Below are 21,974 nucleotides of genomic sequence, written 5' to 3' on the forward strand. Positions count from 1 at the left end.
GTCCAAGGACAGAGGAACTGCTACATGTCCCACAGCATTTCCCTGTGGCACAGTAACAGAACCAAAGGCCCAGCTGCCACCTCTCCTTCCAAAGCAGGGAGGAGCCAATGCAGGGGATATTTTAATGAGCATCAGGAGTCCCTAAAGCAGGAGAGACTTTGGGCACAAATGCCACCAGGGAATTTAAGTTAAAGGAGATTATTAAGCTTTAGGGGTCAAAGAAGCTTCCCAAAAAGTTGCTCAAAAAGCCAGGGATACCACACAGCTTCCTGGAAGAGGTGGCACTGAGGCTGAGTGTTGACAGATGGGATGGGAAGGGATTTACCAGAAAGAAAGATATGACCCGGAGTACAAAAGGTAGGGGAGGCTGCACTGCAGAAGCCTTGAAGACCACTGAGGGGCTCAAAATGCATTCAGCCAAATGCCCAAGGCCCTGTGGGACCTGAGGTGAGATCTCAGGGTCTCCAGAGCCTCATTTCCCATCATTCAGAAGGTGTACCCCCCTTTGATGATATGCTACGGAGTAGAGTAAAACAGAAGTCTGGTTCAAACCAGTCAGCTGGCCCATGGGGAAGTGAGCCATCCTGGGCAGGGTAGTACCTGCAGCCTCTCCAGATCCAGGAGCCCAGGAGAAGGCTGTCCACTGCAGCGGTCTCCTGCGTATGCGCACCCATCATTCCACCACTCACTCACCTAGCAGAGAAGAGGAGGGAAGAGCACTGGGAACCCAGAGGGTTCCCACACACTCAGCAGCCAGAGGGGAGGGGTCCACCCACAGGGAGCAGGGGGTGGGGGGCTTTCCATTCAGAAATACCACACGTCCTGGTCGCATCTGACTGCCAGGAAGCTGATGACCACAGCAGACTGGACAGGCAGTAAGGCAGGCAAACTCAGATGTCCACATGTGTGATAATGTTTGAGGAGCTGAGTCTTAGCTATGGCACAGTAACAGCTGGACAACAGATCTGTAGGCCTCCCCACTTAGAGACAGTGCTGACAGGTGCCAATTCACCAAGTGGGGTCTGGCACTGGGCACAAGGATGAGGTCAGTGGGAGAAGTGATCGAAGACTCCATGATGGCAGGCAGCCCCAGCTCCTACCAACAGGATAGCAAACTTGGGACCCTTGGGGCAGACAGAGTGGGAGAAGCAGCACATAGTGGTCCCACAGACGAGCTGCGAAGGGTGAAGGAGGCCGAAAAGGGGCAAGCTGGAGGTCAGAGACACAGGAAAGGGAAAGAGGCCTGACTGCCCGGCAGGAGAGGCCTGCTGATGCAGGGCCCCACAGAACAGCAACAGCCACAGGGACAGTGGTCACAGTGCTTCCTGTTTAAGAATGTCTGTGGCTTCCCAGACTTCCTGCTCAGCACCATTTGCCATCTCTGGCCACAGGACCAAAGAGGACAGCCCTGGAGAGGCACAGAGGTGGGTTGAACAACCCCCGGTGACAAGGACTGTTCTGCCTGGTAATGGCAGGCACATTCCCGGGAAGGCGAAAGACACAGAGCCTGTGAGCCCATGACCTTCCTCTCAGCAGAGCTAGGGTAGCTGTGGAGACAGAGCGGGGCTAGGGCCCACTCATGAGCTGGCTGCCCCTGTGCTGAGGTCCCCAGGTTCTGGCCCTCCTGGCAGGGACAGAAGCTCTTGGCCACCTCCTCCTGGCCACGGTCACCATTCACAAGCATGATAACTGTGCCAGAGATTGCACTGGCCCCATCTTTGAAGGTAGTGGGGCCTGCCCACCTGGGCAAAAACTTCTAGGTTTGGTCCTGGAGCAGGGGGAGATCAGGGGCACCAAAAACAGGAACGTACTGAGGTGAGGGGGTCACATTTCATTCATGTCTTCCCGGTGCAGAAGGTGAGCACAGAGGCCCCAGACCTGAGGAAGAGCTATATAGGTGTCACCTCAGAAGTGTCCCCACAAGAGTCTATGTGGAAGGGGCACCAAAGAGTTTGAACCCCTCCCCCAATTCCCTAGTACCCGCCCCCATTCATAGTACCCTGAGCCTCTCGCTCCTCCCCCACCCCCACCTCTTCCTTACAGGACTCAGAACAGCCCCAGCCCCATTCTGCTGCTGAATTAGCATGAGCTAACCAAGAAGTCAAATCTGGGGCTCTGTTCCAACCCAGGTCACTCTCCAGACCCACCTGCATGACCCCCTCCAGGGCTAGCCTGGGGAGATGACCTACCCAACAAGGCCTGGTCACCCTAGGATGAACAGAGAGCTGGACCCAGGCCCTGGGCCCCAGGCAAGTCCGTCACCTCTCCAGGCCTGTACCAGCCCTGCTCAAGTCCTCTGCGCTCCACACAACATCTCATTTCAAGCTCACAGCAGCCACTTCTCTTTCCTTCCTAAGAGAGGAAGCGATCCAAGGTCATGGAGCTGGCAAACACAGGCAGAGGTGAGAGCCATGGTGGGAGGACTCTACACTTGGGCTCGCGATGGTATCTGATGAAACAGGAATACTCTCTGCTGTCCTCACAGACTCCACTCCTGCTGCCACCATCTGCCCCATTCAGGTAGCCCCTAGCACAAGCTACTGGTGAGTAAAGTTCTTGGTGATAACAGATTCAAGGGATTCTAGGTATGAGGGCAGAGTCCTGGATCTGGAACTGTGGGCCTTGAGCCAGAACCAAGTGGCCAGATCAACCACTCCAACAGCCACTGCCTGCTCCCACTTGTGTCAGTGTGCCAGGCCCAGTGGCTGCATGGGTGGTCCACTATCCCACCAGCTGCCCAGGAAGGGTAGTCAGGCGTGTAGCAGGACCTGCCCCTTTCAACAGGGGACCAGCAACTCAGCAGCACTTATGAGCAGCTCAGCCCAAGGATGCCATTAGCCCTCCTGACCCACCAGCCCAGGAAAGCTCACTTTACTCCAGCCCAGGAAGATTGGGGCTACAGGGAGGAAGCAACTGCACCCCACTTCCAAGGAGCTCCTTGGGGAAGGAACAGGCCGGGCCCCTCCAGGTCCTGCCAGCACCACAGAGCTGAGAGCCACTCCCGTCCAGCTTCCGGGTACCATTGGCTCTGCCCACACTGGCTCCACCTCTGGCTCACTCGGACACCCTGATCTTGGATAGTTAAGCCTCAGTCTCCCCACTTGTAAAACAGGGAAGATCATGAGTTTCACCTTATGGGAGGGACCAAGGACATGAGCTAAACTTTGGATGCTTGGCATAGAGCCCTGGACCTGGCAGTGCCCCCACAGGCCTCTCATCCAGGGCCCATCAGGCCTCAGCGAGGGAGCACTGACCTTCAGGGCACACTTCTGTCCAGTGCGGCGGTGGAAGCACTCCAGCACTTTGCCGTTCACACCCAGGCCCAGCACCTGCTTGGACAACTGGTAGTCGTCTGTCACCGCATACTTCTTGGGTTCCAGCCGTCCTGCGAGGGCCGGAGCCCCGCCCTGGCCAGGTGGGCCCGGCACACCTGGTGCGGGTACAGAACCCCCCAGCTCCTCTCCAGTCTCAACATCCATGGCCCCCGCGGGGCACTCGGAGGTGGCCCCAGCCTGGCACGTCCGGCGACACCTGGGGAGCAAGGGGGGCAAGAGTGAGTCCCGCCAAGGCCCTTCCAACCCACGCTGGCCTTGGAACCCCTACGCCTGGCCAAGCTTTGCAGGCGGGGGGGGGGGGACAAGCTAGAGTCACAGGGGCACTAGACCGAGGAGGATCGACAGGCGGCGGGGGCGGGGGGGGGAGGTGGTCGCACCGGGCGACGAGTCCCGCCGAAGCACGTGTCAGGAAGAGAAAGCACCAGGCGACCAAAGTGGCCGCGAGGTCCCGGCCGCGGGAGACACCCAGGCCAGTCGTACCTGGAGAGGGTGTGCCTGCTGGGGGCGCACCTGGCTGCGCCGGACGGCTACAGAGATGGCCCGAACGGCGGCTGAGGGGCACCCTGGGCCGAGAGTCGCACCGGCGGCCCACGTGACCCCCTCCCCGCGCGTCATTCCGACTTGGGGCCCCGCTAGGTCAGCCTTAAAGGGCCAGGCAGGCCTCGGCTGGGCACGGCAAGGGCGGGAGTCTCCGGGGAGCCCCGCCCCGGAGCTGGGACAGAAACGGAGGGGGCGTGGCTTTCTGTGGAGGCGGGCCCCCAAAGCGGGAAGCTAGGGGGAAGACCCTGGCACGTGCGTTCCCAGCTGTGCTACCCTGCGGGCCTGCCAGACCAGGCAGGGCGGGCGCCGGACGTCTTGTTTCCCTGACAGCCCCTTCTAGAGCTGCTGCCGCCGCTGTGGAGCAGGCTCTGTGGACTTCCGCCTTCGTTGGGGGCACGCCAAAGGGGAGGTGGCCATTTCTTGTTGTTTGGTCCCTGATTGCCCCTGGCGTCTCTCCCTTTCCGTAAAAGTTCTTCCGGTACCCTTGATTCCTTGGGCCCCTTTGGTTTCCCATCTAGTCACCCACGAGCTTCTCAGCCCTGCTCCACTTCCCTCCCCTGTGAGAGACTTCTCTGTTGGCGCCAAAGTTTTCCGTCCACTTCACAGTCCACCTTAAACACCTTGCCTGTTTGGAGTGGGTTTCCTCAACGCTGGCTAACCCTCAGTTTACAACTTACCTAAGAGCCACAGAGAGCGTGGTCGTGGCTGCTGAGCGAGGCGTGATCTCCCGCCTCAATCCCAACCACGACGCTGAGAACCCGGGCAGCGTTTCTGCGCGGGCCTCTGCCGCCATCTGCGGGCCATCCTCAGGACTGCAAGCACCACAGTTCCAACCCGCTCCCAGCTTCAGAATCAGGAACCCTGCAAACCCTCCACCCCTCAACACACGCACACCCTGGTCCCGGCTCGTTGGAGTAGCAGCTGTATGTGAGGAGGAACCTGGTGCCAATCTGCCCACATAACTATATTCCGCGTGCCTGAGCGTGGGAATGAGGAAGTGAATAAAGAACCACTGTTATTATTGGTGGTGGCTACTGCACCCAGATGCTGAAGGAGGTCAGGGCATGAGGGCTCTGCCCAGGGTCCGGCAGGTGACCCTCGAGTTATCAACATTCAGTGAGTCCTGCCTATGCTCTCTGAGACGGGGGTGGGGGAAGGAGCTGACATGAAGTCAACCATTTTCCCTACACATTCCCATTCCAAACCCAAAGTTACAATCTCAGATCCAGGCTCTTATCCTCAAACCATAGTTTGTCCCAGCTCTCCCCCCCCACACACACACATATCCACACATGTAGGCATGATCTCATGCATACACATATGCAGACACACATGTCCCCATGGGCACACATGTGCACACACTCACCTGCAGTGAAGACCAGCCGACACCCTACTTGACAATCAAACTCAAGACCTTGGGCCCTCAGAGAAAGCCCTGTGATCCAGACATCCTTCCTGCTGGGGGCCTGGAGACATGTTTCTGTCCTTTGGAGGGGATTGGTTGGGCCCAGCAACCCCGAGGCTGGCTCCCACAGGTGCAGAGTCAGGAACCTGAGGGTGGAGCTGGGTTCCTTTTCCCAGTCAGGAACAAGTTAGTTGGGGTAGTTGTGTACTTGGGGATTTGGTCTTCTTCCTTTCAAACAGAATCAGATTACAGCTGGTCTAAAAAAAATTGATCATTTTTGTAGAGTATAATAAATTCAAATCATGAAGAAATGCAAAGGGTAAACAGTGGTGATGCTCTCCCCCTCTCTGCCCCCCACCCCAGGGTCCCTCATGGACAGTTGTTTGGCAGCACGTGATAGCCAGATGTGGCTTCCCTCCCATGCCCGTGTTCCAGCAACCCCTGCCACAGCCACCTTCATGCAGCTGGAAGAATCAGGCTATGGATGGCTGGGTCTGCACAAGAGAGAGTTCACAGTGGCAGATGCCTCCAGAGTCTCCAGGATGCCCGTGTGTCCACAGGGACAGAGAGCATGACCTCTGGAAGAGTTTACAGTGACAAAGGGCCCTGATGAGTGAGTGCCAGAGTGAGAGGCTGAATCCCCACCTTACATAGATATGGACTGTCCTTCAGAAAAAAGGAGGAAGCTGCACCTGTAGGATAGAGACCCCAACCAGCCAGACTCTGAGGAAGGCACTGCTATGTGTTCTTGTGACCCATTGGGCCCACGATCTGGGCAGGGAAAGACCATCCAGGAAGATTTAATATATGAAGCCACGAGAGGCAGAGCCACTGGGTGGCAGTGCAGGTCCAGTGGTTAGAGTGGGAGCTGGTGGGAAGCAGGCTGGGCAGCAGAGGTGACAAGATGGCCAGAGTGACACACAGGACAGAGGAGGGCAGGCAACTGGGGCAAGAGAGGGGCTCCTCACTGCTCCCAGCAAGCAGGTGTAGTGTCCAGGTCACAAAACCTGGTTGGAAGGACCAAGCCCCTAGTACCCTTTGGGTTACACACTGACCCCTGGAGAGGAAGCCTTTGGGACCCCAACACTGACTGATCCTGGGCCTGAGGAAGCTTTGCTGAGGACTAATGGATGCCTAAGAGGGGACCCCTGGAGGGGAAGCAGAAGGAAAGTAGGGGCCTTAGCTGCAGCCCACTGCTCGCTAGCCATGAGACCATGGACTCACTGTAATCTCCCTGAGCCTCTATCTCCATGCCTGTAAGAGAGGATACCATGTGGTAAGCGGGACAATGAAGTGAGACCAGAAATGGCTGCGGGTGGCTGGCATGGAAAGTGGGTTCAGTAGTCACAGAGAGGGGAGGGCAGAGTCTTGAGGCAGAGAGCTGGGGACTTGGTCCCATAAAGACCCAGTGTGGGAGATCCTTTGCCTTCACAGTAGTGGTGCCGTAAACAGCTCCACTGTTGGGGAAGGGCCCCCAGGTCAGGCACTCCAGGGTCGATAGTGAGCAATCCATCCCACCCTATGTCAGCTTTCCTCCAGCAATGTTACACCAAAATGGATTTCTTAGAAACTTCTCACCTTTTGTTTTTATTTTATTTTTTCTCCTTTCACAGGACTTTGTGTCAAGGTCTCATCTGTCCTCTGTCCCATCCTGGGAGAGCAAGACGAGCCCTGTCTGCTGAGAGGAAGCCAGGACACTTGTACAGGTCTCTAACACGACGGTGTGTGGGGATGGGTGGAGTCTGTCCTCTCTGCTGGGGACATCACAGCTCACTTCCCCCCACCAGGGGCCCTGGGGGCACAGCCTCAGTACTATGGATCAAGGGTTGTATCTGCCGCTCTCCAAATCCCATCCTTTCCCGGCCCTTCTGGCCTGAGAGTTTGGAGGAAACTTCCACCGACCCTCTAGTCCCTTAAGATACTCACCCAGCCAAGTAGAAAAAGGAGCAGGGGTTCAAGGTCTGAGCTGGGACCAAGCCCTGTCCCTTCCCCTGCCTTTCCTTGATGAGGCATTTCATCTCCCCAGGACTAGCGGGGGAACTTGAACCCGGCCTTGATCTTCTCATCTACCAGCCGTCAAGGATCAAACGATCCCAGGCCTCCGGCTGGGCTGGTCAGGAGCTGCCCGGCTCCACCCACTGCCAGTCTCCCACTTCCGAGTAGCTCTCCAGAGTCCAGGAGATCCGGGCCTCTCTCCCGGCATTTTTGGTGGCTCACCAAACCGGAAACAGGACCGCCGGGGTTGGGGGGGCACTATCCCAGGCTGCCTGACTTTTGTTATTGGCGCGGCCGCCAAAGGGCACAGCCGCGACACCAGACGGCCCCGCGGATCCCAAGGGTGGGACTGCCTTCTCTTTCTACCAGTTCTTCCCAGTCGTAGGCTCGACTCCAGCTGATTTCTTGGGGCTACCGCGTGCAGCCCGCCGCCCCCTCTGCGTCATTTTCCAAACCCCATCACTAGGCCGCCCACCACCCCTAATACACACACTCACACCCTGCCCGGTTATAGACGCGGCCCAACTCCACAGACCGACAGGAAATTGGTGCCAGAACGGAACACAATCCCAAAACCCCGCCCAATGCTAGCCCTGGTTCCACGGTGAGATAAGGGGACCCAACCCCCAAGAAGCGGAAAGCGGGGTCGGATGACCACAGCCTCGGCCTCAGCCTCCCGGACCCGGGCCTTTCCTACGCTCCCCGGCCCCGCCCCCTTTTGCGTCAGTCCCAGGTCTGCGAGCTACAATTGGCTCGTTCGAGCCTCTCGGTTCCGCCCTTGCACTGCGATTGGCCGTTTCTCGGGGTCCCACCCCGTTTTCCTGGAAAGTTCTTGGAAATTAGTCAACGGGATTTCCTTTCACGGCGCGAGGCCCTCGGACGCCAGTGTCGGCTCCCCCCTGCACCCTCCGCCTATCTGCCCAGCCCCACCGCTCGGCCTGCGGTTCTAGGAAGACGGCGCTTCCGGGAAGGGCTGGGACACCAAGGACAAAAGATTAGGAGGCGGCTCGCCCCGCCCCGCCCCGCCGCACGACCCGCCCCGAAGCCCTCCCTGGACGTCTGCTCCCGGCCGCTCAGTCCCCTGCCCGCCGCCGTCAACCCCGGAGCTGCCCGGCCGACTCCCGCCCGCGCTACCGTCCCGCGAAGCCGCCACCCCGAGCCGCTGCTCCGCCACTGCCGCCGGGATATGGTCCTCTGCGTTGAGGGGTGAGCGCTGGGCCGCGGGAGAGCGCCGGCTAGAGCCTGCTGCGGGACATCGGAAGGGCGAGACCGGGTGGGAGACCGAGAGAGCCCGGTGCTGTGGGGTCGTGACCCCTTTCCCACCCCCTCTGCTCACACAGTTGTGGGGAATCGAGAGGGCTGGCCGCTAGACTGGGTTCTGTGACCCCCAAAGGTGGCTCCCCAGAGCTGGGCTCAGAGCGCCCTGCGCCAGTCTACCGTCAGCCCTGCCTGCTAGTGGTGACCTTTGGCCAGCCCCTGCCTCCAATGTCAGGTGTCTCCTCTGTGCCCCAGACCAGCAACTCTTGGGGAGCCAGCATATGAGAACCAGTGCTCTTGGGAAAACCTGTGTTTGACTTGGTCGTGTCTGAGGCAGCGCACAATTGCCTCACCCCTCCTCTCTGCCCAGTTTGGGCAGAGAAGGACCTTGAAACTTGTCTCCCTTCTTGAAGTTTCACAAATATTTGGGGTGGGGGAGCAACAGAAGGGGTGCTGATGGTTAAGACAGAGTCTCAGCCTGGTTTGGGCTCTCTTCACACCCCACCTGCCAAGAGCCTCAGCATCCGTTTCAGCCACAGGGTTGGATGCTCTCCATACTGAGCTCAGGAGGTTTGAAGGAGAGGCAGAGCCAGTGGGTGTCCACCCAGGGAGAGCTGGGTGACCCAGTGAGTGCTTATCAAAACTGGCATGCTACCAAGTAAGGGTGGGAGGTGGCACCAGCCTGAAGTGCCCCATGCTCTGAGCAGTTCTCATTCCAGGGAAGGGGCGTGGAGATGCTGGGAAATTATTGCTTTTCCCTGGCTGTGGCCCGTGTTCCTAACCCGCTCTCTGAACTTTGGGGTTCCTGAACACCATCCCAGCCACTGGCTTCCTTCTTAGGAGGCCCCTACCTAGCCCTATCCTGGGGTCGCATGCCTCCTTCCCTTACCCCTAGCTGGGGGGTGGGGCAGCTGGGGATGGAAAGTAGGATTGCCAGTGTGGCTAGGGATCCCCCTAGCCCCAGGCGGGGTTCACCCTACTGGCATGTGTGTCCCCAGGCAGGACTCAACTGATTGGACTCTACAGCAGGCACACACATGTACCTAGAACACACCAGCCCTGCTCCCTCCTCGATGATGACACAGCCATGAACACACCCAAACAACACACCAGCTCCCAAGCTTCCCACCCTCACACAAGACTTTTTTGAGGGCCCTGTTGAGGTGTCTGGACATGGCTACCCCCAGAGATTCTGGCCTGAATAGTTAGCCACCTGCCATGTTCCCAAAACATGGTAATCCCAGGCCAAACCCTGAACCCCAGTAGGTGGGTCACCTCAAACTCGGCCTCCAGGACCATTGTTTAGCCTTGTAATTGAAATACCAATTGAGATGCCCACATTGCACATCAGAGTTCTTGGGTTTGATCCACAGCTGTGGCACCTGATTCCTGCTTCCTCCTGTTACAAACCTTGGGAGGCAACAGTGGTGGTTGACCTAAGTAGCTAGATTCCTCCTCCCCATGAGAGACCTGAACGGTGTTCCTGTCTCCCAGCTCTGGCCCAGGCCCAGCCCCGGCTGTTGTGAGCATTTAAGGAGTGAGCCAACAGATGGACTTTTTCCCTCCCTGTTTTCCTCCCTCTCAAATGAGTGTTTGAAAATCCAGCCTCTGGCCCCCTAAGCAATATTCCAGAGCTCTCAGTGCAGCCAGAACAGGTATGGAAAAGTACTTGGCACTTGGCAGGCTGTACCGGCTAGGTACCTCAGGCCCCTCCTTCCTGAGTGTGATTACAGGGCTGTGATTTGTTAGAACTTTTTTTTAAAGATTTTTTTTTTTATTGGAAAGTCAGATATACTAAGAGTAGGAGAGACAGAGAGGAAGATCTTCCGTCTGATGACTCACTCCCCAAGTGGCCGCAATGGCTGGAGCTGAGCCCATCCAAAGCCAGGAGCCTCTTGGGGTCTCCCTCGCAGGTGCAGGGTCCCAAAGTTTTGGGCTGTCCTTGACTGCTTTCCCAGGCCACAAGCAGGGAGCTGGATGGGAAGCGGGGCCGCCAGGAATTAGAACTGGTGCCCATGTAGGATCCCGGCATGTGCAAGGCAAGGACTTTAGCCACTAGGCTACCATGCCGGGCCCTTGTTAGAACTTTCTAAGAGTCACTTGTAATGTCCACAGACAGGTCTGACTCCTCTGCCTACCTCCTGGCCCATGGGCAATCCTGTTTATTTGTCCGTGCTGTCCTCTATGGCTGCAGAGCTTCCCCTGGCAGCAAATGAACAGACCCTGAGCCCAACCTGTGCTTTCACAGCCTAGGGTTGTAATTATGCTCAGTGCTGCCTCCCCTAGCCAGTCTGTTTCTCCTTGGGGATGTGGTGCATGGATCCGTTATCTGTGTGTCCTGAGACCCAGCAGGGACTAGACCAGGACTGGAATGTATGTCCCTCAGGAAGTGGGGCCCATCCCTGGTCACTGTGCTTGGTGGGCTTATTTGAAGAGGAGGCCGCTGCTTCGATTTTGGCCAGCTCCATTTCCCCAACAGCAGCCATCTGAGGATGTGTGTCCTTGCATGCCTGGGCTGGTGGGCCGGGAAGTGCATGGTGAGGAACAAGCTGTGTGCAAGGCCATGGAGCCTTGATGGGGCTGGAGCAAGAGCTGAGCACCCTGCCCCTTGGAGAGAGCTCACTCATATTTATGGGAGGTGACACTTGGCAGTCCCTTTTGAGGGCACTGTTCTACCCAGAGCCCTCTGCTGGGACAAGCAGAAGTCTGGCAGGGAGCTGTACCTGTAGGGTAGAGGATGCTGGGGCCACTGAGGCCTCAGGCCTCTTGCTGTCATCTTAGGGCCATCCCACATCTTAGCCAGGACTGGTACCATTTAATCGGCGCCCCCCTAAACCAGGAGGGCAGATGCAAGGCTACTTTGCATGATCTCCGTCAGTGTGATGGGGGCACTGGAAGTACCCGTAGGGAATGAGGTATCGTCTAAGTTGGGACAGAATATAGGGAGATAATGACTTTCACAAGAAAATCATCAAGAGGATCGCTGCCGTTCACGATGGCTGGTTAGGGAAACTGGGGCCCATGGTGAGAAGCGCCAACAGAGGCTACCACAGCACTGGGAATCTCTGAACAAGGGGAAGCACAGGGCCCTTGCTCACTGCCTGCCTGTTCCTTTCTAGACCTTGTCCTTTGCTGACTGTGGAGCAGATTGGGCAGCGGCCTCTTTGGACCCAGTCCCTGGAGCTGCCCGAGCTAGCCATGCAACCCTTACCTGCTGGGGCCTTTCTAGAGGAGGTGGCAGAGGAGACCACAGCCCAGCCAGAGAGTGAACCAAAGGTGCTGGACCCCGAGGAAGATCTGATGTGCATAGCCAAGACCTTCTCCTACCTTCGTGAATCTGGTGAGTTGCCAAGGAGGCAGGCCAGTCCTGGGAGGGCTGCTGGAGGGTATTCAGCTCTGACTGTTGAGTCTGCCTGGGGAAACACGGTCCTACCTAGAACAGTCTTCTGGGAGAGATAAAGTCCGCTGCGGGGAAGTGTGAAGGAGGAGGCATGGTCCTATTGTGCCCTGGGTTGGTGCCTCAGCCAGTTTCTCCTGTGACCAGCCTTTGGTCTCCTCTCCACTTGCCCAGGATGGTATTGGGGTTCCATTACGGCCAGTGAGGCCCGGCAACACCTGCAGAAGATGCCAGAGGGCACGTTCCTAGTAAGAGACAGCACCCACCCCAGTTACTTGTTCACGCTGTCGGTCAAAACCACCCGTGGCCCCACCAATGTGCGCATTGAGTATGCTGACTCCAGCTTCCGCCTGGACTCCAACTGTTTGTCCCGGCCCCGCATCCTGGCCTTTCCAGACGTCGTCAGCCTTGTGCAGCACTATGTGGCCTCATGTGCTGCTGACACAAGAAGCGACAGCCCTGATCCTGCTCCTAGCCCAGCCCTGCCTGTCCCTAAAGATGCACCTGGTGACTCCGTGCCGCCCACCCCTGTGACCACGGCTGTGCACCTAAAACTGGTGCAGCCCTTTGTGCACAGAAGCAGTGCCCGCAGTCTGCAGCACCTCTGCCGCCTCGTCATCAACCGTCTGGTGACCGACGTGGACTGCCTACCCCTGCCCCGGCGCATGGCCGACTACCTCCGACAGTACCCCTTCCGACTCTGACTAAACCTGCACCTGCCCAGCCACACACTGCAGGGGATACCTCCATCTGGTCTCAAGCTCCTGCTGTCCCTCCTCCAGTCCTCCTGGTGCCTGCATGCACTTGGCAGCTAAACCAAGAAGAGCCAGCAAGAGCAAGATGGGGACAGGGCTGGGGGGAGCTGTCACACAACTTGGAGGCCAGTATTCCCAGGCCCCATGCGGCTCCATTGTGGTGAGCCTTGTATCAGAGGAGAGAGGCAGGCAGGACCTGTCTCACCCTGTGGACTGGGTCTAGGCCTCTGCACACTGGCCTGTCCCAGCCAACTGAACTGTGTAGACTTGCCCAGTCCTGGTTTCTCAGCCTGCAGGCTGGGGCAGGCCCCTACCTACCTCCAGTCTCTGGTTCTGGGAGGGTGATAGCAATGAAAATCTTGCAGGAAAGCGGGCCAGGTTGGGGCTGTACAGTTCAAGAATATTTATTTATTTATTTTCCATGAGGTTGGCCTCAGGGTTGGGCCACCCTACCTCTCTGCCCCGAGCCCTAGGTGGTCCAGAGACCCCACCTCTATGCCAGCTTCCTAGCTCTTCCTGCCAACAACCCCTTCCTGGGATGTGCCCTAAGTGGCCTGGCGCTGACTCACCTGTGAATTGCCCTCACCCCCCTGCCCCAGCCCCATGTTGGGAGGGTGGAAGCACAGGAAATGAAGCCAGAGCCCCATCTGCACAGAGCTGGTCTCCTGTGGCACGGGCCATGTGCAGTATGTGGGTTGATTCAGGAAAGGGGTGCCAGTTGGAGGGCTGCACTGCTGAGCCTATCATGCCCAGGAAGTTGCCTGCATGGGAGAAGAGAGAGAGAGATACATATCTAATAAGACTTTATAAAATAATGATCATAACAAAAACAGAATTTGGTGATCTTTTTTCTTCCACTGTTTTTTTGGTAATGATAATAAAATTGTACCTTTCATTTATGGAGCCCTCGCTGGGACCTCTCTGGAGTTCTGTCCATGGTTTTTCCCTTTGATCCTATTATCTTGACCCCATTTTACATTGGGGCTAGCCCAGGCCCAGAGACTTAAAGTAGCTGAGCAGTCACTGCTGAGAGGCTCTGAGGAGTTGGGGTATGGGGGATGGTGAGGGCAGGAGCAGCCTTTCTCTTATTTCTCCTTGTTCTCCTGGGAAACTGGAGGCAGAGGGTGAAAGCCAGTTGGGGGTAGGGGTGACACAGGAGTGTGAACAGGAAATGCCAAATCAGGATGTCAGCAGGGAAGGTGCTGTGGTCCACTCCTGGAATAGTTTTGAGGAAGTGAGCAGCCACACCAGGGCCTGTCCTCCCATGGAGAAGGTGCTGAGACCTGACCGGGAAGCTTGGATTCCTGATGCCAGGAGGCTGGGGGAGGGCTGGTTCTGTGCAGGAGAGCAGCTAAGATGGTGGCCAGATGGAGCAGCTCACAGGGATTGGTCATGGATTGAGTTGCAACAGGGGATTCTTGTTCTTTCACTCAGGATCCGGTACCCCAGAAGTGGGCAGAGGAGTGATTGTGTACAGACCCCTCCGTTTTAAGGCCTGACTGGGATCCCAGTGTCCTGAAATGTTCTGAACTTTTGTAGCAAGGGCCTCTGAGCCACTCACAGCCCTGTCGCCCTTATTTCTGAAACACTTCCAACCATGCTGTTTCCTAAGCCCTGGGATACTTGAAGCTGTAGATGAGAAACAGCAGCTGCTGGTAGGTTGACAGCAGAAAGGGCTGAGTGTTGTTCTGGTGATGAGGAGGAGGCAGGACTGTAGGAGCCTAGGCCTAGGGCCACAGGATGGTGGTGGGAAAGAATGGGAATGGCGTGGTTAGAGCAAGGGAGTGCTGCCCTTCCTGGCCAATATGTCTGGCCTGGCACCGTCCCTGGTGCTGGTGGCAGTTTGGGTTCTTGGCTGGTTGTGGGGCCCGACGGTCTGTCGCCTCAGGTCACCATGGCCCTGCCAGGGCTGTCTACAGTTCCTCATTCCTTCATCTTGGAGCTCAGCCTCGTGGCTCCCTGAAGTGACCCCTCTGCTCCACCCCCAAATCTGAGTGTTTTAGTGGCCAAAGAGTGGACACAGAAGGGCAATAGGCAGGCTGTCCCCACTTGGTGCTATGTCCTGGCCAGAAAGTTGCCATGGCCACAGGAAGCAAGGAGATGCTTCACTGTCCACAGGGAAATGTCAGAAGCATGCACCACACCCTGAGTGTGGGGTCCAAATCCTATCCACACCCCACAGAGGAACTGAGGCTCAGAGGGGGCAACAGGCTGGTTGAGGTCATGCAGTTAAGTAGGACATAGAGCAGAGCTCACCCTGTTTCCGACTGCCTGCCTGCCTCTGGGACCTTATAAGGAGCTGAAAGGAGCAGGATGACCTCAGGCGAGGTAGGGCTCTTCCTTGCCCTCTCCCTGCTTGCTGAGTGCTCTGTGGACACTGGCCTGGTCAGCAGGGTCCTGGCCCTCACCTCTACTCTAGTTCAAGTCCAGGGTCCAGCTCTTTCCTAGAGAGAAGCTGCCAGCTACATCTGACTGTTGACATTCTCCCAGTTCAATTTTTGTGTTTCCTACTGAGGAAGTAAGTGATACCTGGCTAGGTCGTGGATGGTAGCAGGTGTATAATCAGAGCCAAGACCCAGCCTAACAGGTAACAATCCTCTGGCCAACACGTTCATCCCTAGTACAAGGGATTCCTGGCTAGTACAAGGGCACCCCCTGCCAGTACTCTGGTCAGCACATGGGACCCAGCACAACATACAGACAAAAAAAGGATGGTGACCCTTGACCATGTTCCTCAAACACCATTTGGGCCCTGGGGACTGCGACAGGGGAACAGGGCAGACAGGGTCTCCATTCTCACAGGGCTCAGGCCAGTACAAGACAAGTTAACAAAGGAAACAAACTGAGTGCAATGGATAAGCAAAGCAGGGGGTGGGGCAAGCCCTGGAGCAGATGGCGTTGAGCCAGGGGACCTGGGCAAAGGGCAGGAACAGCCGAGAAGGTATGTTGGGGAAGGGACCCAGCTGAAGCTGACCGCCAGTGCAAATGTCCACAGTAGCTGCTCAGGATGGGTGGGCAGGGTAGGGGCACCCCTGCAGAGTTTAGCCAGGGAGGGCAGTGACCTGACACCCATTTTTAAGGGACAACTGGGTCAGCTGGTGGGAATGGCTACATGAAGGCTTGGAAGCAGTCAGAAAAGTTGCAAGGTATGGGATTTGGAGTGATTTTTGAGGGGCATGCGGCAGGGACCAGGAGAAGCTAGGGGAGGCAGATTTTGGGCCCTGGCAGAGCTTGAGTCCATTTAAAGCTGAGGGTGAGGTTCAGAGAGGTGGCAGCTTGCTCAGTCACACAGCTTGTGAGAGGCAGAGCTGGGATTCACACCTCAACTCCAGATCTTGTTTGTGTAACCGCCCCTCACCCTGCCTGCCAGAGTCTGACTTGCAAATGCCTTGGCACAGCACAGCACAACCAAGGACTGGGAGGAGATGTGGAAGGGAGGCTTTCTGGAGGAGGGAGCCTTCATCTGTTGTCCTTAGGGGCAGAGATATCACCAGGTTTTTGCTGTCTGGAGGGTTTTACTGGCCAATCACTGGTGGGGATGCTGGCCTGTGACCACTGAGGGGCCTACGTCCCCATCACTGCACACGGCAAATCCTGCCAGGCCAAGGCTGCAGACCATGGCTGGGCTGGCTCCACACTAATACCACAGGCCACACCCACCCACCCCGAGCAACTGCCCACAGGCAATTGAGTGACATGGCAAGGGACCTCTAGGCCTCAGGGACCTCCCAAAGGCTCTCATGCTCCAGGAGAGGCAGGGCCTGGAGAGGCCTTGCTCTTTAACCCCAACCTGTTGCACCAGTTTCTATACAAGGCAAATCTGGGACTGCACCAGAAATTTAAGTCTCCCCAGCAGGTCTGGCCACATAGCAGTGATTACTCCATGGGGTTCGCTCCCTTGTCTGTGAGCAAGAGACAGGAGTGGGGGAGGTCCCTGGAGGCTGCATGCTGGCCAGAATGTGGGCCACAGGGTAGTTGGAAGGTGCCTGGGCCTGGCTTCAGGGGATGCAGAGTGGAGGCTGCCACTCTTCTGTGAGCAGGGGAACCTTGTGGGAGTGACCAGGCCTGCTCAGTGAAAACAGAGTTGCTCCCATGACCAGAACCAGGCAGAAATATATAGGGTCCAGAATGGGGTACCTGTAGAGAACTGAGGGAATTTGTAGCTGCCACAACTCCAGCCAGTCCTCCAGGACTATTCCAAGCACACAGTCCCCACTGCCACTGAATACATTGGCACTAATGACACCCTGATGGTGTAGCCAGATAGGGAATGGTATGGGGCTAACCAACCCCACACCTGCTCCCAGAGCGGGGCTCCACCCCAACAAGTGTTTCTCACCTTCAGCCTCCTCCAAAGGGATACTTCTTGGCTCCCCATCCCCACCAGCCCTGTCTTCAAGTAGACATCACTCTATGTGTGTGTATGTGTGTATACACCTGTATGTGCATACGCGTATTAATCTTTCCACTTGGCCACCATTCCTGTTTTTCTCAGCTTCTTCCAGGGGACATGCTAGGAAATGCTGTTAGGAAAAGGAGTTCTCAGTGAGTTGGTCCCCACAGCTCAGAGATGGCAGGCTCCTCCAGGAGATGGGGACCGAGGCCAGTTGGGGGGCCTGGGTGACAGGGAAGATGGGATCTCTGGCAGACAGCACCCTGACTGTGGCATGTGTGGGTTTTCAGTGTGTGCCCCAGGCCTCCTTGCCATGTTGTTCTTGTCAGTCTGACACCTCATGGGTGGTCAGGCTGCGCATGGGCAGATAAAGCTGGGGAAGCCAGGGCAAGTTGCCTTCTCTCTCTAAGCCACCTGAGTAGGCCAAGATCCTGGCTTTGCTGAGGGGATTGGTTCCCTCTCCTACCTGAGAGGTACCCAGGTGGAGTCTCTAAGCTGCTGGTGCTGCTATTGAGTTGTGGGGCCCCAAGGAGTGGGTGGGTAGGTGGGGAAATGGCCCCACCTTTCAGCATGTGGATGATCACCCCCTTTCTGTGCTGGGTCTCATTGGGTAACCTGGGGTGCCAGGGGATCCTGGCAGAGGACAGGAAGGCCTGGTGTGGGCGCCCCACCCTCGGTGAGGTGTTTTCACCAGAATTGCAGCAGCTGTGGCTGGAGGCCTCTTCCCAGGAACAGCTGAGCGCCTCTTCCAAGAACTCAGAGGAGGCCGCAGGAGGGAGGGGAGCGGGGGAGTTAATTTTAAACCAAACAGCCTTCCTCGCTTCTCAGGAACCGGTTGCTCAACGTGATCTGGCAGGTCCCAGGCGGGTGGGCAGGCCTAGTGCCAGCTCAGAGGTAGTGGGGGTGCAGGACACGCCCCAGAGGAGGAGGCCTGGTGACCTTGAGGGAAGTTAGGCCTTGCCTTTGCCCATTCATAGAGCCTGTTCCCAATCACCTGACCCAACTTGCGGGGTGGTGTGTGTGCACACATGTGTGTGTGTGTGTCTGTGTGTGATTGCTTCTATTCTAATCACAGGAGGTGAAATCATAACAGGGTCAATGATACACAAGTCCTCACCTTCCAAGGGTCCCATCCCCCTTCCCTGCTTGCAAGCTGCCACTCCTGTTCCTGGTCCCCTGGCCTGTCCCTCCAGGGCTAATCAAATGAAAGCCAGGGTGAGGCCAGAATGGACCCACATCCTCTCTGTGATGGAGGACGAGTACAGCAAGCTGCAGCAGTTGTGGGCCAGAGAGGGGCCTCACTTCTGGGCAAGAACTCATGGGTCTATCCCCATGACTGGCCAGGGGACAAAGCACTCACACCTCCATGACTTCCTATCCCCTTTGCTCTCCCCAGAGACCCCTTCAGGCCCCCCTCTTCTTCATGAACCTATATTGGCTGCCCTATGAGATCCCAGTCACCGGGCAGGGCAAGGCCTGGGTTCCAGGAAAGGATCCCAAGCAAATGCTGACAGGAGCTGCAGTTCTTTGAACAGCATGGCAGGGCTAGGGGACACTTCTTGGAACCTGCCAGCCACTCCAGAGAGACTCAGAGGAAAATGGTCAGTGATGTAGGGTTGGTGAGGGTGCTGAGGCCTAAGCTTGGGTTCCTACCTCCAGGAAGCCCTCCCTGACTGCAGGTATATCCCATCACAGCTGACATATGCTGGGCCATTCCAAGGGTTCTGCCAGGGCAAGCCTAGGTCTGTCAGTGCTCAGGTCCCTGGTTGGGGCATAGAGTGGACAATCAGAAATGGGTATGGGTAGAGAAGAAAAAGCATATGGATACCTGTGTGAGGCAGTGTGTGGATGTGATACCCAGGAGTAACCAAGCTGCCTGGGGTAGGGAGCACCAGGAGTATGAGCATCCTGGGGGGAGCAAACAGGAGAGCAAGCAGGGTCAGCAGTGCCAGGCCCTGCTTCCCAAGCCCCCTTGCGGATGGACAGGCAGCCACTGACTGGAGTCTGTTCTCCAGGCCAGCCTTGTTCCTGTGTTCACTCCCTGTCCCACAGCAGGGGTGTAGGCTGCAGTTTCAACATCAAGCTACCCCTGGTAGTCCCAGCTCTAGTCCTACCACTGTGCCTTTAGGGGTTGTGGTGTCCCTGCCTGTAGAATGGAGACAAGGGGCAGCAGGTGGGCATGGAGCCCAGGCCCAGCTCCTAGGGCTCCCAGGAAGCTATGGAGGGTGTGACCTGGGGCTGGGGCTGGGTCAGGGTTAAGGTCCAGCCACTCCCAGGCAATATCCACAATCTGTCAGAGTCTCCAGGTTAGCACTGTCAGAGCAGGGACCTCAAAGTCCGGTTGGGCACTGACAGAGCAAGTCAAGGTCAACAGAGAGGGAAGGAAAGGCATCTCTCTTCAGCAGGGAAACTTTAGGGTAGCCTTTTGGCCATTCAGGGCCTGTCTGCCTGGAATGGAGGGAGTACTCCTCTGGCCAAGGCTGGACAGAGATGTGGCCTGAGACACACGCTCATGCCCTCAGCTCACACCTCAGTCATCACTGAGCTAAGCCCTAAGTCTGCCACCCACTCAACCCCAGGTCACAGAAAAGGCCGACAGCCCATCAAGGGGCCAGTGCTGGAGAGAGGGACTGTGGCTGTGTCCTCCAGACAGCTATGACATGGGGCAGTGGCACAGAGGCCCTCCAACCCCCATTGAAGGGCAGTGGGGGCAGCCCAGGGAGCAGCCAGTTCTCAGAAGCTATCTGATGACTGATGGAATGCTGCATTCTCTGCCACTTAAGAGACCAGGCCACATGGAAAAAATTCTACTATGGGAGAATTTGCCCTGGAGCCCACCCAGCCAGATGGAAAGAGCTGCAGGGTGGCATCTACTGGGTTTTCAGAGGACCCTCGTGCTCTGCTATAGCTGGTCCCAGAGCTACACAGCTCCTGTTGTGTCTTGAACAAATTATGACCGACCCCCTGCTGCCGTGAACACAGAACTCACCTGATAGAGTAAGGGTGTCACTTACCTCAATCACAAGGTGTAAGCGCAAAGATATGCAGAGAGCTGCTTCTCCTTTGGCTTCCACTTCACCATGAGTCCAGACAGACAGAAGCACTGCAAGGTCCTGTCTCCCCAAGCTCCAGGGCAGTCACAAGTCCCTGCTGCTCACAGCTACCTTTCCTTCCTGTTGGAGCACAGGCCCCCCAAGTCCATGTTTGCCATGCCTTGAGGAAAGAGACAAATGGAGGCCCATGCACAAAAGTCTAAATATTGAAAAATCATAAATCAAACTGCCATAAAACATGTTCTCTTCTCCTAGTTAATAAACTTTTATAGACTAAAACATCTGTAACTCTGCTGCTTTTATATGTCTGGAAGCCACAAACATCAAAGAGGACTGACCTTAATGATGATTGTTTATGCCTGTGTGTTTGGTGATAGGCCTGAGGTTTAAGTAAGACAACAAACATGCCTGATTCAGAAGACAGTCTGTAACCGTCTTTTTTTTAAGATTTATTTTTATTGGAAAGGCAGATATACAGAGAGGAGAGACAGAGAGAAGGATCTTCTGTCCGATGATTCACTCCCCAAGCAGCCGCAACAGCTGGAGATGAACCAATCTGAAGCCAGAAGCCAGGAGCTTCTTCCGGGTCTCTCACATGGGTGCAGGGTCCCAAGGCTTAGGGCCATCTTAGACTGCTTTCCCAGGCCACAAGCAGGGAGCTGGATGGGAAGTGGAGCTGCTGGGATTAGAACCGGCACCTATATGGGATACTGGCGTATCCTGTTATATTATCGCACTGGGCTCATGATTCTTTAACCCTCTTTATTCTTGTCTTTTTCCAGCTAAATGATAGGTGATGCTACGATAGCTGAGATTTTTTTTAAACCTAATTACTCTTCTTTTGATATTTAAAAGATTAAAATATATTCTAAGAACACAAAGATTAATGATATTTAATAATTCAAAGTATGAATGCTTTAAACATATTCCCAAAAATAGTTAGGCAAAAGAGACTCAGGATATAATAAACTGTCAAAACTTAAATTACCAAGATGTACAGCTAAAATTTTACTTTTTTTTTGAAATTTTTATTAGATGTTATTAAATTTTTTTATGGGAAAAAATCTTTATAATCCAGTTACAGCCTCTGTGAGGCCTGAAGCTGTATCTGCTGTGCAGTTCAGTGGGACCGTGTTTTTCCCTGGGGCCTGCACAATACAAGCATCATGACACATCTGGGTGCTAGGAGTCCAATCTGCAGTGACAATGATACCCAAGCATTCCTTAGTAAATTTATTTGAAATTGGCCATTTGTATGTTTATGAAACACTACACAAACAGGCCCCAGGCAAATCAGAAGATGGTAGAATAGGCACAATTTTTAATACATGATATTGGCACAACTTAAAAATGAAGTCCAGGGCTGGCATTGTGCCACATTGTATTAAGCTGCTGCCTACAATGCTGGCATCTCATATAGGCACTGGTTAGAGTCCTGGCTGCTCCCTGCTAATGTGCTAAGATGGCCTAAGTGTCTGGGTCCCTGCACCCATGTTAGGGACCAGGATGGAGTTCCAGACTCCTAGCTTCATCCTGGCTGTTCAAGCCATCTGGTGAGTGAACCAGCAGATGGAAAATGGCTCACTCTTGTTCTCTTTCTTTCAGTCCCTCTCCCTCTCTGTAACTGCCTTCCAAATAGTCTTTAAAAATATATAGGTCTGCCTCACATCTGCCACCACCATAAATTCTAAATCAACAAATATTTAAACATTAATGAAACCATGAGCATCCTTTAGAAACCTCTGCCCCTAAGAGTCACAGCGGGGTTCTGGAAAGAAAATACTTCCTTCCTGTGGCTCTTATCTTTACAGAACAGGACTGGGGTAGGGGGGCGAGGGTGGAGT

The 21,974-nt window shown here is 55.8% G+C and overlaps 3 protein-coding genes across 6 annotated transcripts in view; 1 reads left to right on the forward strand and 2 right to left on the reverse strand.

Annotated features, from left to right (window-relative positions):
- MAPKAPK3 (MAPK activated protein kinase 3) overlaps positions 1-5,514 on the reverse strand; it is a 29,695-nt gene extending 24,181 nt beyond the window's left edge. The window contains exons 1-2 of one of the 2 annotated variants that reach the window (XM_058679073.1): positions 5,242-5,514; positions 3,255-3,531 (exon numbers count right to left, since the gene is read on the reverse strand). In XM_058679073.1, the coding sequence (XP_058535056.1) occupies positions 3,255-3,479 (225 nt within the window). In that variant the 5' untranslated portion in view covers positions 3,480-3,531; positions 5,242-5,514. Of the gene's footprint in view, positions 1-3,254; positions 3,532-3,815; positions 3,914-5,241 lie in introns of those variants that run through there. The other variant, XM_004581506.2, reaches the window with a different exon arrangement.
- A 2,617-nt stretch (positions 5,515-8,131) lies between these two features.
- On the forward strand, positions 8,132-13,583 carry CISH (cytokine inducible SH2 containing protein). The gene is made up of 3 exons (XM_004581505.2): positions 8,132-8,481; positions 11,652-11,872; positions 12,104-13,583. Exons 1-3 carry the CDS (start codon positions 8,462-8,464, stop codon positions 12,631-12,633), a joined length of 771 nt encoding a protein of 256 aa, XP_004581562.1. The 5' UTR covers positions 8,132-8,461; the 3' UTR covers positions 12,634-13,583.
- The window catches only part of HEMK1 (HemK methyltransferase family member 1), a 31,174-nt gene continuing 22,514 nt past the window's right edge, over positions 13,315-21,974 (reverse strand). For all 3 annotated transcript variants that reach the window (XM_058678408.1, XM_058678407.1, XM_058678406.1), the window contains one exon: positions 13,315-13,445. In XM_058678408.1, coding sequence (XP_058534391.1) covers positions 13,385-13,445 — 61 coding nt within the window. In that variant the 3' untranslated portion in view covers positions 13,315-13,384. The remainder of the gene's footprint in view (positions 13,446-21,974) is intronic.

Source organism: Ochotona princeps, chromosome 21, assembly GCF_030435755.1.
Source record: "Ochotona princeps isolate mOchPri1 chromosome 21, mOchPri1.hap1, whole genome shotgun sequence".
Taxonomy (NCBI): domain Eukaryota; kingdom Metazoa; phylum Chordata; class Mammalia; order Lagomorpha; family Ochotonidae; genus Ochotona; species Ochotona princeps.